Source organism: Pseudopipra pipra, chromosome 2, assembly GCF_036250125.1.
Source record: "Pseudopipra pipra isolate bDixPip1 chromosome 2, bDixPip1.hap1, whole genome shotgun sequence".
Lineage (NCBI taxonomy): Eukaryota > Metazoa > Chordata > Aves > Passeriformes > Pipridae > Pseudopipra > Pseudopipra pipra.
In genome coordinates this window covers 85,225,164-85,240,473 of record NC_087550.1, presented here as the reverse complement: position 1 = coordinate 85,240,473, position 15,310 = coordinate 85,225,164, and the positions used below count along the sequence as shown (strand labels likewise).

Below are 15,310 nucleotides of genomic sequence, written 5' to 3'. Positions count from 1 at the left end.
TTTTTAGTAACAAAATGCCATAACTTCCAAACAATTAATTAAAAATGCTAAAATACATATAAATGCTTTTATTTTCTTCTGTTGTTTGTGCTGAAGTGTGTAGTTCCGTGTTCTCATTGCTAACCCCTTCAACATGTTTGTTACACTTTAGAGTGAATGCTGTCCATGATGAGACTGTGCCTGAGTCTGCTGTGCAGAATGGCACCTGTGTGAGAAACGGCAACCTGAAAACACCAGTAAGTCAGTTTTAAAACTTTTAAAAAATATTTAATTACTTAAATTGCAGAATTTATTTTCTGTCTCATTCCATTGTTACAAAAATGATATTACATAAAGTAGTCTCAGCGCATCTAAAATCTAGTTACTGGATATAGCTTGATCCTCAAATTCCATTGGCTGGCATCAGAACCTCAATACTGGCTCTCAGTTTGTTTCAGCATGTGATTTTCCTTCCCTGGGCTTGGTGTGCAGCTGATGTTGATCTGCAGGTTGTGAGTTTAACCTGAGAGTGAAAAGATGTAGAGGAGTCTCCGTGCTTGCTGTCTGTTCTTCAGAAATTACAGCTGATACTGAAAACTGCCTTCTGGGTGGTATACAACTGTACAGAAGATTCTTTCCTGTTATACCTTCCTATGCTTATGACTCATTGTTGAGAAAAAATTCAAGCAGATAAATCCTTTCTTTCATTCCCTTTTAGTACAGTTGTGTTTGAGAAAGCTTTATGGGTGTCCTTGGGGGATAAAAGTTAGCAGCCTGGGGAAGTGATGGCAGTAAGGGTGAAATAAACTCATTGTTAGGGGATAATTCATGTGTCTGTGAACGTCTGGTGTGCACTGCGTTTTCTCACGTGCTTTCTTTGCTTGGCTCGTTTCAGAGAGAGAAACGGAAGGTCCGAGAACAGTGTGAAAACATAAGGAGGAATTCTACCAGTAGCAGGAGAGTGAGCCGGCTGCAGAATGGCGAAGTCATTGAGGCAGTTACATTGTTTGAAGTGGTTAGCATGGGGAAGCAGGCCATGCAGGTATTTCTAGCACTGAATTCTGAAAGTTCTTGGTAGAAGGAAGATGGATAAACAGTATTTCAGGCATTTATACTGTGTAGCTTTTACATTTTGGCATAGGTGGGGAAGAAACATGTTTGATTGAACAACTGTTATGAGCATGACTCTTAAAAAGAGCATCTTGCGTCTTCAAGAAATTAGTCAAAAAGTAGCTGTCAGATATGTAAAAAGAGGAACGGAATTATACCTGAAGCAGTGTTCCTAAGGCAGTGCCTGAACATACTAGAAGATAATTATTTTAAAAAGTGTGGAAAAGTCTCATCAGTAGCAGATTTTAGTTGTCCAGGATGCTGAAAATCAGGCCTTCCTTTTTTTTTTTGTCTCCCTAGGTGCTTTCGTTTTGGTATTTTTCTTTTACCTCTATTCCAATGTGGTTTGATAGTAGTTTGCATAATAGTCAGGTTTCCTGTGTGTCTATATAGTTAGCTTCAGTGTGAGGAAGCCCACCTCCCCATACTCTGTGAGCACATGTATACATTATGTTTGTGTATGTGTATGAAAATCTGGAGCCCCAAATATTTTTATACAGTTATACCTATGTCTCCAGTGTGTAGTGTCTGTAAGCAAAGTGTATGTGTGTCTGTGCACGCATGCATGGAAAGTACATTTATATTTTGAATGCGAGACCTTAGTTTTTCCAAGATGTTTGTGTGGATGGACTTTTGCCATGCTTAAGCTGTGTTAACTTCAGTAGAGCTCCCTGAAGAGCTCGCCTTCTGCTATGCAAACTGTGATGGGAAGGTCCTGGAAAGGCAGTAGAGCTTGAGCTCTGCTGCTGCTAGAATTTAATAGACCTGTGTAGCACTACCAGGGGGTTGAAGCCTGGATGGTTTGTCCCAGGAGGCCTGTGTCACACAGGTTGTAGGCTGTACTGCACCAGAGATGAAATCTGGAGTTGTTTTTTCGTTTAAGTGTAGTATGTGAACTATTTCAATTTACTGCACAAACGAAGTGCTGGAGAAGAAAGCTCCCAGGGAAAATTGGTATATAATTTAATACTAATTATTAGATGGTGCAGCGGTTAAATATATGTGGTTTTGTTTTGTTTGTTTATTTGTTTGTTTTTAAATTAAACTGTTACTTTGATACTAGCAAGAAGTCAGGAGGATGACTTTTTTTATATTAAATTTATTAAAACTGTGGTTATGATGTCATGGTTTGAGGTCCCCAAAATCTAATTCCCTAGTCTAAGCCCCCTCCCCCATCTCAACCTACTATAAGATGTGGTTTTTTTTCCAGACAAAACACGAGACTCAGAATGGGGGAAAAGGAATATATTACAATGACTGTACAAATAAATACTACAATACATTATACACACGATCACAACTATCTCTACCATGACATAAGTATTTACAATGGATCTGATCTCCCCTCCAAATAAAAGTCCAGGAGGGAAGGACAGATCCCTTCTAGTCTCTGAGCAGTTTCTCTACGGCAGCAGTCATCTGTCCTCTTCACATGCAGCAGCTGATAGCTGGATTATTGTAGCTGGATTTCTTTTCAATACACACAAGGGGATCTCCAAGGCCCTTGGCCCGTCGTCTCCAAACGAGGGTCTTTCAAGATGCAAGGGGGTCTCCTTTCACCCCTCTTGGCTCTCCTTCGACTCCAAGTGAAGGCCTCACCTGTGGACTGCCAGCAGGGTCAAAACTCGCTTCACCACAGGCATATCACAAAGTGCAGGGGCATCTTCGTGAAAGTCCCTTCCTCAGGGGGGTTCACCCCTGAGTCAGAACATCTTGGGCAGCATTCAGTTGAAAGCCTTTGCCTCAAGAGTTCTACCAGAGCTCCTGTGCTCTGTCTCAGGCTGCCACCTTGGCAGCAGTGGCGAGGGGGGGGGGAAGGCCAAGGTCACCCCCCTCTGCATTCCTCTCCGTCCCGGTCCAGCTTCCCAGGACACTCTGAGCTTCTCAGCTCCTCTCTGCAGTGCACGTCACACTTCACCCCTCCTTTCTAGGATGTGAGGGGTCTCCAAGGAGTTTGGGGGGTCTGGTTCAGTTCTTACCCCCAAAACTCTGTAGCTCTGCTGCTGACTCTTTTCTCGGCTCTCCTTCCAAGAGTCCTCTCTGCAGTGCATGCCATTTGCTGTTTGGTTCAGTTCTTGTCTGTCCTGGCTCTTAGCCATAGTCTCTGGACGCTGCTTCTGCTGCTGCTCTGTCTCTGCTCACTTACAGTGGAGAAAACTTTCTTAGCTCTCACCTGCAGGTACCTAGCCCAGCTTTATGCTGTTCCAGGTCCCTGCAGCCCCTGCTGGGGGCTGGGGGGCCAAAGCCCCCCTGGGGCTTCTGCCCTCTGCTCCTTGTGGCCTCAGAACACGGCTACCACCTCTACAACCAAACTACAACTAACCTTCTCTTCCGTTTGCTTGTGGTATGTTTACATTTCGCAGGAGCGCAGATTGGACAAAACTTCAAAACTTCCAGGGGTCACCACCCCCTGGGGTTTTAACATTTTCTTAGCTTCAGGGGAAAACCTGGTTCAAACCACTACAGTAGTTTAAGGCTTCATTTTGCCCCAGAAGGAGTTTTTAAAACTATTAGAAAAGGAACAGAATTGTGTGGAGTTTATTCTTGTTTTTATAATTTAATGGAGATGGAACAGTGTTAGTTTGTGTCTTTATTATGGATATTGTCAGTGGAGTACAGCATACTGTGTTCAGCTCCTGACTAATGAGTTTCTTTAATCTGTTCTAGTCTGTAGTAGATGACTGGGTTGAAGCTTATAAACAAGACAGGAATGTGGCACTTCTAGATCTGATCAACTTCTTCATTCAGTGCTCAGGCTGTCAAGGTAATTTACCCTCTTAGTAGCCCTTTCCATTGTCTGTGGATGAGAATACTCTGAAGTGTGCTTTTTAAAATGGAATTTTTCTCTTCAGTAGATCATGCACTTATAATCTGTACTGTTCGTTAAGACAAACTCCAGATGGGCAGGACTAATAGTAAAGAATGCTGCTGGTTAAACTCTTTGACTCTGTGTTCACAGCATTCCAGCTCTGAGAGTTGTATTTGAACGTGGTTTGCAAGGTCAGCTTTCTGAAGTGGCATGTCACATCGCTTTGCAGAATCCCCACGTAGGGAAGATGGTTTTGATGAGTGTTCTAATTAAAATCCAGTGTTTCAGTTGCCATTTGTTTTGTAATTTCTGAGTTTATTTTGTATTGCTGGTATCTTTGTCTGAAAAGAAGCAGCTAACAAATTCAGCTCCCTGCTTTGGTGGCTAGAAAAGCAATGCATTGCCTCATTGTGGCTCTTTTTACCAGAGGGTGGTGAAGCTGTCTGTTTGGTAACAAACATTGAGACACTGACTTATGGGGACAATCTGCTAGTGAAATGCTTCAGGATGTCAAGTAAGAGTTTTAAGAAGACAGTTCTGTTAGTTTGAAACTTCTGAGTGTATTTAGACAGCTAGAAATGTACCTTTTACACTTTTTTTTTTTCAGGTCTTTGCCTAATATGCCTTCTCTCTAGTATTCTGGGGTCTTTGACTAGCAGTGGGCAAAATTTTAGTAAATCTTTGAAGTAAACGAGTGGATAGAGACAGGGCCAGACAGCACAGAGCAGACTTCTCTAAAGTGAATTTCAGTTTTGGTTCATCAGTACTTTTTCTTATCAGTGAACTTATGTGTCTCTTAATATATCTATTGCCCATAGCAGTGTAGTGATAAATAAAAAAGAGTCCTCCTTTTTTGGTGTTTCTAAATTTGAAATAAAGTCCTTACTGTGGTTTGGACTTGATTAATGTTGTGTGGTTGTTGATAATTCTTGTTTTTAAAACATTACTTTCCTAGGCATGGTAACAGCAGAGATGTTTCAAAGTTTGCACAAGAAGGATGTCATGCGAAAAATGACAGAGACCTTTGATGAGGTAGGCACAGCTTTGACTTTGCATGCCTTTTTTATATAAATAATAGGCTCTACCTTAATAGCCAACCTGGTCAGAGTTCCTGTTGCTTATCGGGAGCTGTGTCCCGTTTCCTTAATTTAGAAAAATAATCCTGTTTTTCAGAAGAGAAATTTGGTGTTATAATGACCCATTTTAGCAGCAGCAGGATATGTTTTTTGTAAGTCACTTTTATTTTGAGAGTGTTATTAGGGCTGTCTAACTGCAGTCTTCCTGAATCTGACTTTCTCTTAGGAGTTCTTTTGGTAGTGACTTCCTACAGGTAAATATAACTTGGTGTTTCAGCAAGTAAATGGTTCCTTTGGTATTTGGTTGATGGGTCCTTTAAAAAATACTAATATAGATTACCGATGAGATATTTTTAACTGACATTTTTGTTTGAATATGTTCCTTCTGCTTTATTGATTTTTAATAGTTGTATTATGTCATATGAAAGAAGAAAATTTTTTAGATAATTTTGAAAAAATGGTGAATCATTTCTTGTGGATTGTTAAGAAAAACGTGCAGCTTTACAATGATGCTTCTCTGCTTGACTGCTCCTTGGCTAATTATGGCAACATTAAATTTTCTTCAGCGTTCTCACAGTTGCTTCTGTGCTTTTTTTTCTGTATTTGTCACCTCTGAATTGATTTGTCAAGCAGCAGCCATCAGCCTTGCTTTAATTGAGCATCTCTCAAAGACCAGCTGCTGTAGAAATTCCCACAGAGGATGAATTTGTCAATATGGTTTTCTTCATTTTAGAAGTGTAGTAGTTCTTGGGCTAATTTTTGACAGGAATGATCCGATGTGTGTCTGGCCATATGAATTAGTAATCTGGCACTTCTTTGCCAACTAAATTAGGCCTGATTAACACTCATGGAATTGTAGGCACTCTGACAGATACAAACATGTGATTGTTGTTATCATCATCCTGGAAGTATTACAGCTCTGTAACCTTTTCATCTGTCCTGGTGGGCAAAAAGGAAGGTTCTGCAGTTACCTTAGAAACTGTATTCTGTATGCTATATAAAGAAAGTAAGTTCTCTCTTATCTTTTTCATAAATTAGACGGAAATGTCAGTTAGTGATTAAGTTAGTTGAGAAATGATGCCATAGAGGACTACTATTTCAAAACCATTTTTTTAAATGATAGTAGTAGTGAAAGTAGTAATGAGAGTGGAGAATATTGCCGTGTATGTGCTCGAGTACCTCATCTTGCCTTTTAATTTTTATTGTTTGTTTCTAGCATTCAGAGGATTGAAAAATTAAAGGTTTTTATGTAATTCTTCATTCCTGGTGGTTTCAGTGATTCAACCATGGCATTGCTGTTCAGTTAAATAATTGCAACCTTGTACCAATGCTTCCTCCTAAAATTTTCACTAGTGTTAGTGGGAAATGTCAGTGGAGTTGAATTTTGCAAGAAGTAGGAAGGGCAACAAGAAAAGAATATATAAATATTCTGGGTGGTGAAGCTGTCTGTTTGGTAACAAACATTGAGACACTGACTTGTGGGGACAATCTGCTAGTGAAATGCTTCAGGATGTCAAGTAAGAGTTTTAAGAAGACAGTTCTGTTAGTTTGAAATTTTGTTTTGAAACAAAAGAAAAAGAAAGCCCAGGGAAAACATGGGTCCACTGCTAAATGTGGTAGGGGCCCTTGTGACAAAGGACACAGAAGAGCCCAAGGTACTCAATGCCTTCTTTGCTTCTGTCCTTAATGGTAAGATTGGCTTTCAGAAATACTAGGTCTGTAAGACCATAGGGGAAGTCTGGAGCAAGGATTACTTACCTTCTTTGAAGGAGGTCCACTTAGGGAACTCTTAAATGGACTGAACATACATAAAACCATGTGGTCTGACAGAAGGTACCCAGGAGTGCTGAGGAACTGTCCGATGTCACTGTGAGGCCCCTTTTGATGATCTTTGAAAGGTTGTGGCCATTGGGACAGATTCCTGAAGTGTCGAAGAAAGCAAACGTCACTCCCGTTTTCAGAAAGGGCAGGAAGGCAGATCTGGCAAACTCAAACTGATCAGCCTCACCTTGATCCCTGGGAAAGTGAAGAAGCAATGAATTCTGGAAGTAATGTCCAAACACATGGAGGTTAAGGAGGTGATCAGGAGTAGTCAGCATGGATTTACAAAGGGGAAATTGTGCTTAACCAACGTGATAACCAACTATAACAAAGTGAGTAGTTTGGTGGAGGAGCAGGGATGAGCAGATGTTTTTTTATCTTGACTTCAGTAAGACTTGATACACTGTTCTCATGTACGAGCTGGTGAAGTATTGAGTTAGTTTAGTGGACAGTTGGGTGGACTGAAAACTGGCTGAACAACCACGCCCATGAGGTTGGCACAAGGTCCAGTTGGAGGCTAGTCACTAGTGCTGTACCCCAGGGTTTGATATTTGGGCCAGTGCTGTTTATCATATTGAATCATGACCTGGACAGTGGGACAGAGTTTGCTCTTAGCAAGTTGTCAGATGATACAAAAGCTAGGAGGATTACCTGCTAGACCAGGTGGTTGTTCTGCTGTTCAGCGGGATCTCAACAGACTGGAGAGTTGGGCAGAGGGGGAGCTCATGAAGTTTTACAACAGGAAACCCTGTAAATCTGGGGATGAATTAACTGTGCCATTTCATCGCCAAGCTTTCAAAATTTTGTCTCCTGCATTACAGGAAACTGGATTGCAGTACAAGAAATTCATGGCCTATCCTTGGATCCTGACAGTTACTTGGCCGGTGGACATGGTAGGACTGTTGTGGTTCTCTGCAACTGAAGTATAGCAGTTTCTATGGCTGTATGTCCTGTTTCCGGTGTAGGCAGACACATCAGAAGTAGTCATCTTAAAGTGGATGGAGATAATCGTGCACTTCTAGAGGTGCCTCATCAGGTCTGTTTTAGACCCCTGGTTTGGATGAACACACACTTCTAAAGTGTCTGTTTCTTACTACTTATGTCAAAGAGATGGGACATCAGCATTTTGAACAGATTGGTGTGTATCAAGTTGCAGTGGTGCTCAAGAATGTTCCCCATCCCTTCCAGCAAGCTCTACACACACGTGTGTGTGTATGCATGCGTATGTGCACACATGCGTATGCACACAGAGGTTTTGGCAGACAGATTTGTTCAAATAAATGTTGAAATGGAAGAATATTTTGAGAGCAGAATCAGCTTTTCTGCAATGCCCTTTCCCATACAACAATTGCAGCATTGTGGGGAATTTATCTCATTTCCTTGTTGGCATTTGATTTTGATTTTCCTCTGTTTACATAGACTCTGTATGAAAGAAGGAAACATTTCCAGGTTGAGTCAGAGCAGGAGCTCACATCACTCACTTGAGTGATTTCAATAGTTTCTGGAAGAACCTGTGTGAAGTGCCTAATCTGACTTGATTTCTGGAAGCAGAGCTACTTCTCTACTGGTTATGGAAGGAATCTAAGGGAATCCTAAGTTAGGTGCCTAACTTTAGGCGATGTGCCCATTGTGTCGTCTATATGTTTACAATATGCATGTTACCATTAAACAGTATCCCAGTGCAATAAACAAGGATAGTAGTAATGCTCTTGAAAAGTGAGATTTTGTATATTTGTGCTGCTTTTCAGATTGAGGAGTAAGTTATGGTGGTAAAGTAGGTATTTCTTGAAGTTGTAGATTGTCTTTCTATTGTCTATGTCAGGATCAAGGAGCATTAAATGGAGCTTGATGAGAACTTCCCTTTCTGTCTTGGCACTTGCTGCTGCTGTTAGGCTCTGAACTAGACTCTTATAACCTGACCAGGAACACATCCCAAATTCCAGATTTCCAGTGTATTTTAGGTTGTGGCCAACCCTGTGATCAGTCTGGGTTTGCATTTATTTTTCAAGAAAGCCGTGACTCCTGTGCTTTGGAAACAAAGTTACAAGAGAAGAGCATAAAGTGTACTTTTTAAGTACAAAAAATTATGCTGGATGTGAAGCTGTAAGTTAGAATATGTCTGAGAAGGTGTTTGACCACCTAGCGAAGGACCAGCTGAACAGTGGCCTGCCTTCAGGATGAAGTTTTGCATAGTGAGTAAAATTTTGGAGTTCCTTGGCTCCACTCACACCTGGAAACTGTCAGGATGCAAATTCATATTCTGAAACATTCCTGGGATCTGTGATGTGTAAATGAAATAAATATTCACACTGTCTGAAGTTGCCATTTACAGTCTTCCTAATGTGCCTTTCACATGTGTGAGAAGTCATTTGAACTTCCCTCTGTCTGCTTTCCTCCTGGCAGTATGAACTGTACTGTGAACACTTATGGTTTTACTGTAACTTGCTTTTTGTGTAATGTCAAAGCTATTACCTACTTACTATTTTTGTGGAGGTTTTTGTAGACCCTGGTGTGGATGGTATAGGTGAATGACACCTATGTCAGTAAGCTTTAGCCTGATAAACTCCTTAAGCTGGCAGTGCTACTGAGGAAAACAGTCCCATCCTGTTCACACTGCAGTTGTTTGTCTCCACTTACACTCAATTTTCTGCCTGGATTTTACCATGCTTTTACAGGAAGAGGAAAGACAGGGAAGTGGGGAAGCACTACTACCTGTGAGAAAGTAGAGGGGGCCATGAGTGCTCATAGTTTATGCCACTGAAAGTTATTTATGATGCTCTGGCTTCACATGCCCTCTCCTCCTGTCTGTTCACAGCTACCTCACGTACATTGTTTTCGAATGTGAGCTGTCATGACAGGGTAGCTATGATGAAGCTATTTTGTCTCTGTGCTTGCTTGTAGCCTAGTTGTTTGTCCCTGATTTGGAGTAATAACCATGAAAAAAGTTTTGGGGGCATGAAGTGAAACTCACCAAAACTCTCTCTCATATTCAATGGGAGAGATGTGAATGCACAAAGATAATTAGTGTGACTTTTCTTTCTTGTACAGGACAATGAAGACTACCCACTGATCAGAACAGGACCCTATTGGAAGAAGTTCAAGGCCAATTTCTGTGAATTTATTGCAGTGCTTGTCCAGCAGTGCCAGTGCAGCATCCTGTATGATAGCTACCTGATGGACACTGTCATCTCGCTGCTTACAGGCTTAGCGGACTCCATGGTCAGAGCATTTAGACACACAAGCACTTTGGCAGGTAAAATAACTCGCAGAGTTGCTGGAGGTAATATTTAGAGTAGATAGAGTTTTGTTGTCTTGTGTACAAACAAAACTGCTCTAAATTGAAAAGCTCTGTTTACTGGAGCAGTTGTTCTCTTACGCATTGAGAGTGCCTTCCTCCTAATATATGTTATACAATTGTCTAGAATATGAATTGTTTGTTCCCGTGTATATCTGAATGGAATTTGGATGCTTTAGATATGATAGATTTAGCTCAATTTTTTCTTTATAAAGAAATTTTCTTTAGTGTCTGACATGACTAACTTTAGAATTATGCTGTTCTGAGTCCTTTTTTTTTTTCAGTAACTGTTTTTTCATAGTTTTCTACTTTATTTTCCTCCCTCCACTGATTAATGTGATGAGGTTGCATTAAACTCTTCACCTAAAAAAGCTTCCTTTGGAGAGCTGCTATTTTTGTGGTCTCTGTGCTAAAAAGAACATTTTTGTCTCATGAAGCATGATGATACTAAAGCTGCAACTTTTTTTTCCCCCTAAAGCTAGTAAATACCCTCTTCACAATGCAAAGAGCACTTAAAGTATAATTTAGTATGCTGTTTGCTTTGAAGACTCAAAAAACCCACTTGAAATCTATACAAACTATCTAGCAATCCTTAGGGGAATATGAATTTTTGTCAATTCCATTAAAATTAAGATTCCCAGCCTTTTCTGAGCGAGCTTCCCTGGTTTTTCTATTTTTTTAGTTACTGAAAATCAGCTGTTCCACAATTCTAGATTCTTTTGCAGAAAAGTCAGAATTACATAAGCTAAGAAGAGTTGCCCAGTAAATTACTTCTCTGACTAGAACTCTGACCAAAAGTTGTAAATCACCAGAAATAGAACTTAGTTTTCCTTTTTTTGAAAATTGTCTGCCTTTATAAACACTGTATTTTAAAATAAATTAATAATCCAGTAATGTTCATAATTTGGATATAAAATGGATTTGGCTAACCTTATCCTTTTTGTGATAAAGTGGTGAATATATTTATGCTACATATCTCTGAGCTAAGCTAAATGTGTTGGGTTTGTTTCTTTTTCAGCAATGAAACTTTTGACGGCAGTTGTAAGCGTCCATCTGAACCTTGATGTCAACAAGCACAATGCTCAAAGATTATATGAGGTGGAGAAGCGGAGGATAAGTGGCAAGAGGACCAGTTACAGACTTGACCAGCTGGAGAGAAAAAGGAAAGAGGTTAGGGAGGTGTCTTGTATGGGAGATGTGTGAAAATGTAAAAAGAGGGATTTCTGACTGCTTGCTTTTGGGTCACTGCAGCTCTTTGAGGTTTATATGTTTATCTAATGCATTGTGCAGAGCAGGTGTGACTGGCTGGATTAAGTGGTACAAAAATGACTAACGTAATAACTGCATTATGTACTGTTAACCTCTGATGTCTGTCCTGGTAACTACTTCTTTAAATTGGTATTGTTAGCCCTTGATCTTTGCACAAATGTGGGTTTACGCACAGATTTAATTGCCTCAATCGCTCTGGTGTTGTGGGAGTGCAGGTTTGTATACGTTTGTACAAATTACAAGCCAAAATGTGAGCAAAGAATGAAAAAGGACACAGGATAACTGACATGTCTGTGTAAGTAATGCATTATAAAAACAGACTTAACTCAGGTATGTCCTGTATCACTTTTGCTGTTCAGTTTCTGTTATTTCTTCCCTGCTCAAACAAACAGCTCCTTTTCAACTCCCAGAGGCAGAACTGTAACTTTAAAAAATAATTCTGACTTGAAGAAGGAGGTGACTTGATATATGAAGATCAAGCACAGTTCCTTGTCTCCTGACCTTAGAATCACTAATCTCTTTTCTAAGCTTTGGATGTCCATGGACTTCTCTGTTACAGAAACAACCCCTTTTTTATGGGAAGGAGTGTCTGGGTTAGACAGGGTGTTTTAGTATCATCATAAAACTGATCTTATGGGAAAGACAGAGGAAGTGGGTGTGTTGGGGGGAAACTCAAACTTGTCACCCTTTCTGATGCTGTTGATGAGAAAATGTTTTTATTAAGTGGCTTGGTTTCTTAGAAGTTCATATCTAGATTTTCAGGGCTCAGTTAAAATACATGCTCATTGTGCAATTGATGTATTTTGAAAATGCCTTTCTTCCATCTCTGTTCAAATACATAAAACCAGAATTTGGACCTATATGTGAAGATCATTTGCATATTGATAGATCAGGACTCACTGTATCAAACAAGTTCCTTATTATCCAGGTTAGCAGTTGGTATCCAATAAACTTTTCCTCAGGACATAGCTAACAAATAGCCCAATTGCTGGTGTAGATACAGACCACTCATTTTATGTTGGTACCATGTGTAAACACCAGCCTTTTTGATCACAGTAGTATTCCAAGTGCCCTGCTGCAAATTTTTCACGTGTAGTGAATTGTGGGACCAATATTAACATTCAGTTCTCTTTATATTTCAGTATGAGCACAAGCTTCTAGAGGTACAGAACATGATGAATGCTATTTTCAAAGGGACATTTCTAAACCGTTACCGGTAAGAGTAAAAATAAAGCTGTGATGTGTATCTTCATTCCCAAGAAACTCCTGCTCAGATTATACAGATAGGAGAATCAAGTTAAACATCCTAGAGGCACTGATGGTGTCAAGGAAAGTGTAGCAGTTAAATTAATTTAAAGGATTTGGGCTTATGAAAAGACCTCTTGAGTATGCTTCTTCAGTTCTTCCTGCTGGCTATAGAGCAGTGCATTTGTGATTGAGATGATATCAGGAATTGCAAAATAATTATTGCATGAAACTTTGTGGCTAAAAGTGGTCTAAGTATTGATTGAAGACTAACTTATTAATATGAAAATACTTGTAATATTTTGAATAATACATGCTTTTTGCAATTCCAGAACATAAAAATATTGCAAATAATAGAATTGATTTTTAAATTGATTTTTAATGTATTAATATTATGATTTTATAATTTCACAGTGATGTGATCCCTGAGATCCGAGCGACTTGCATTGAAGAAATTGGCAGCTGGATTAAAACATACCCAGATGCTTTTTTAAATGATAGCTATTTAAAATATGTTGGATGGATGCTGTATGATAAGGTAAAGTTTTAAAGTTTTTCTTACTGGGAGTAGTACAGGGGATTTTTTGAAAATTTTTTTTGAAGAATCCTAACATTTAAATTCTTGAGAGTAGATATTTAAAACTGTAGTGGTACAAAAAAGAAATTACTTTCTTCCCCATTTCAGGTTTTATTTTCAAAGCCACTGTAACACTAAATAACAGAGAACATTTTTTCCAGTTCTGTGTGTATCCCTCTGTGTGCAATTATTTTTATATGTTACCGAATGGGGAATTATTTCTGATTGTAAATTGGCCTATATCCATTGAGCACAGGTGGTGTTAAATGTTGATTGAAATTCTGCTTTTATGCTTGATGGACATTTAAAATTTTGTTTAAATTTATAAAAATGAACAAATAGATATTGTCTATAGTAAATAGTCTTCAATATTGCATTTCTCATTTGGAATTAGATGGATATAGAAAATATTTACAGAAAGTCCAGCCACCTCTCAAAGAGTTTTCTCCTTTTCCTTATGGTATATTTGTTTTTTCTTTTTGAGTAGAGGCACATTTAAAACCCCCCCAAAACCTACCAAAACAAACAACCCAAAACCCCCAAAAAAGTCAGTAACTCCAAACTGCCAAGCAACAGGACAAAAAACGATGGACAGAAACTGATGTACAGAAAGTTCCACCTGAACACGAGGAACAATTTCTTTACTGTGTATGTGACTGCGCACTGTGTCCGGTTCTGAGCCCCTCAGTTCAGAAAAGATATTGAGGTCCTGGAGCAGATCCAGAGAAGAGCAACGAGGCTGGTGAAGGGACTCGAGCACAAGTCCTGTGAGGAGAGGCTGAGGGAGCTGGGGTTGTTCAGCCTGGAGAAGAGAAGGCTCAGGGGAGACCTCATCACTCTCTACAACTACCTGAAAGGAGGTTGTAGCCAGGTGGGGGTTGGTCTCTTCTCCCAGGCAGCTCTCAGGAAGACAAGAGGGCATGGTCTTAAGCTCTGCCAGGGGAGGTTTAGGTTGGATATTAGGAAGGAATTTTTTACAGAGAGAGTAATCCGACATTGGAATGGGATGCCCAGGGAGGTGGTGGATTCTCTGTCCCTGGAGGTTTTTAAGATGAGACTGGATGTGGCACTTGGTGCCATGGTCTAGTAACCACGGCAGTGTTGGATCAAAGGTTGGACTTGATTATCTGGAAGGTCTTTTCCAACCTGGTTGATTCTATGATTCTGTGACTGGAACGGGTTGCCCAGAGAGGTTGTGGAGTCTCCCTCACTGGAGATATGCAAGAACCGTCTGGATGCAATCCTGTGCAATGTGCTCCAGGATGACCCTGCGTGAGCAGGAGATTGGACCAGATGAGGTCCCTTCCAACCTGACCCATTCTGTGATTCTGTGAAAATATGCTTTTTCTTGTGCTTCTAAAGTGATGAGAGATTTTAGGAGGATAGGAATGTTTATCAAGAATGGCTGATTACAGAAATTGGCACACTGTGCTTCTGCAGGCCACCTTTGAAGGTGTATATAGCTCTTGTGTACATCCTGAAACATCCTGGTATTTGTGCCAGCTTTGGGCAATGTTTGTGTTCTGTGAGTGAAGTTGTAGTTTGCTGCCAAGGCCAGGAGGGGTCGCACGAGGCCTCTTGCTTCCCTGCATCGTGCCGTTCCTCTAAAGGCGGCATTTGGGTTTTTAGGACCACAAATCTGTCAAGGACTGTTGGGTTTTTCCTGCATAAATTTTATCTGATCAGAATATCTTTTTAGTGTATGTTCAGTTTGGAGAATTCTCAAAATCAAGTCATTTTTGAAGATAACGTATATTCATTTGCAGTACTGTACAGTGAAAATTAACAGCTGTTGTCTCTGATTAATGCACGTAGTTCATCCAGTGCCATTTACTGGGAACTGGAAATGTTTTTTTTTCTAAAGCTTTTTATCTGAAAGCAAAGCAGATGCAATAAGAGTGAGATAAAGTGGGGAGTCTTCCATATATTACATTTGCTTGAGACTTGGTAGTGTGCCACTACTCGTGGCTGCAGTCCTGGCAGTGCTTTGTGATTTGCAGCCACTGTCAAATTACCTGATTTCAAAAGGAGAACAGGGCATTTTTGGCATCAGCAGGGGCAGCAGTGCTTTTATATACATATGTATGTAATTTCCCACTACTTCTCCTTAATAAGCATTTTTGTCCCAT

At 40.0% G+C, this 15,310-nt stretch overlaps 1 protein-coding gene across 4 annotated transcripts in view; it reads left to right on the top strand.

Moving 5' to 3' along the window:
* LOC135409976 (cohesin subunit SA-2-like) overlaps positions 1 to 15,310 on the top strand; it is a 56,980-nt gene that overhangs the window by 4,597 nt on the left and 37,073 nt on the right. For 2 of the 4 annotated variants that reach the window (XM_064646190.1, XM_064646191.1), the window contains 9 exons: positions 152 to 236; positions 875 to 1,021; positions 3,757 to 3,853; positions 4,854 to 4,930; positions 7,617 to 7,688; positions 9,844 to 10,048; positions 11,109 to 11,260; positions 12,502 to 12,575; positions 13,019 to 13,142. In XM_064646190.1, the coding sequence (XP_064502260.1) occupies positions 152 to 236; positions 875 to 1,021; positions 3,757 to 3,853; positions 4,854 to 4,930; positions 7,617 to 7,688; positions 9,844 to 10,048; positions 11,109 to 11,260; positions 12,502 to 12,575; positions 13,019 to 13,142 (1,033 nt within the window). Of the gene's footprint in view, positions 1 to 151; positions 237 to 874; positions 1,022 to 3,756; positions 3,854 to 4,853; positions 4,931 to 7,616; positions 7,689 to 9,843; positions 10,049 to 11,108; positions 11,261 to 12,501; positions 12,576 to 13,018; positions 13,143 to 15,310 lie in introns of those variants that run through there. The other 2 variants (XM_064646192.1, XM_064646193.1) reach the window with 2 other exon arrangements.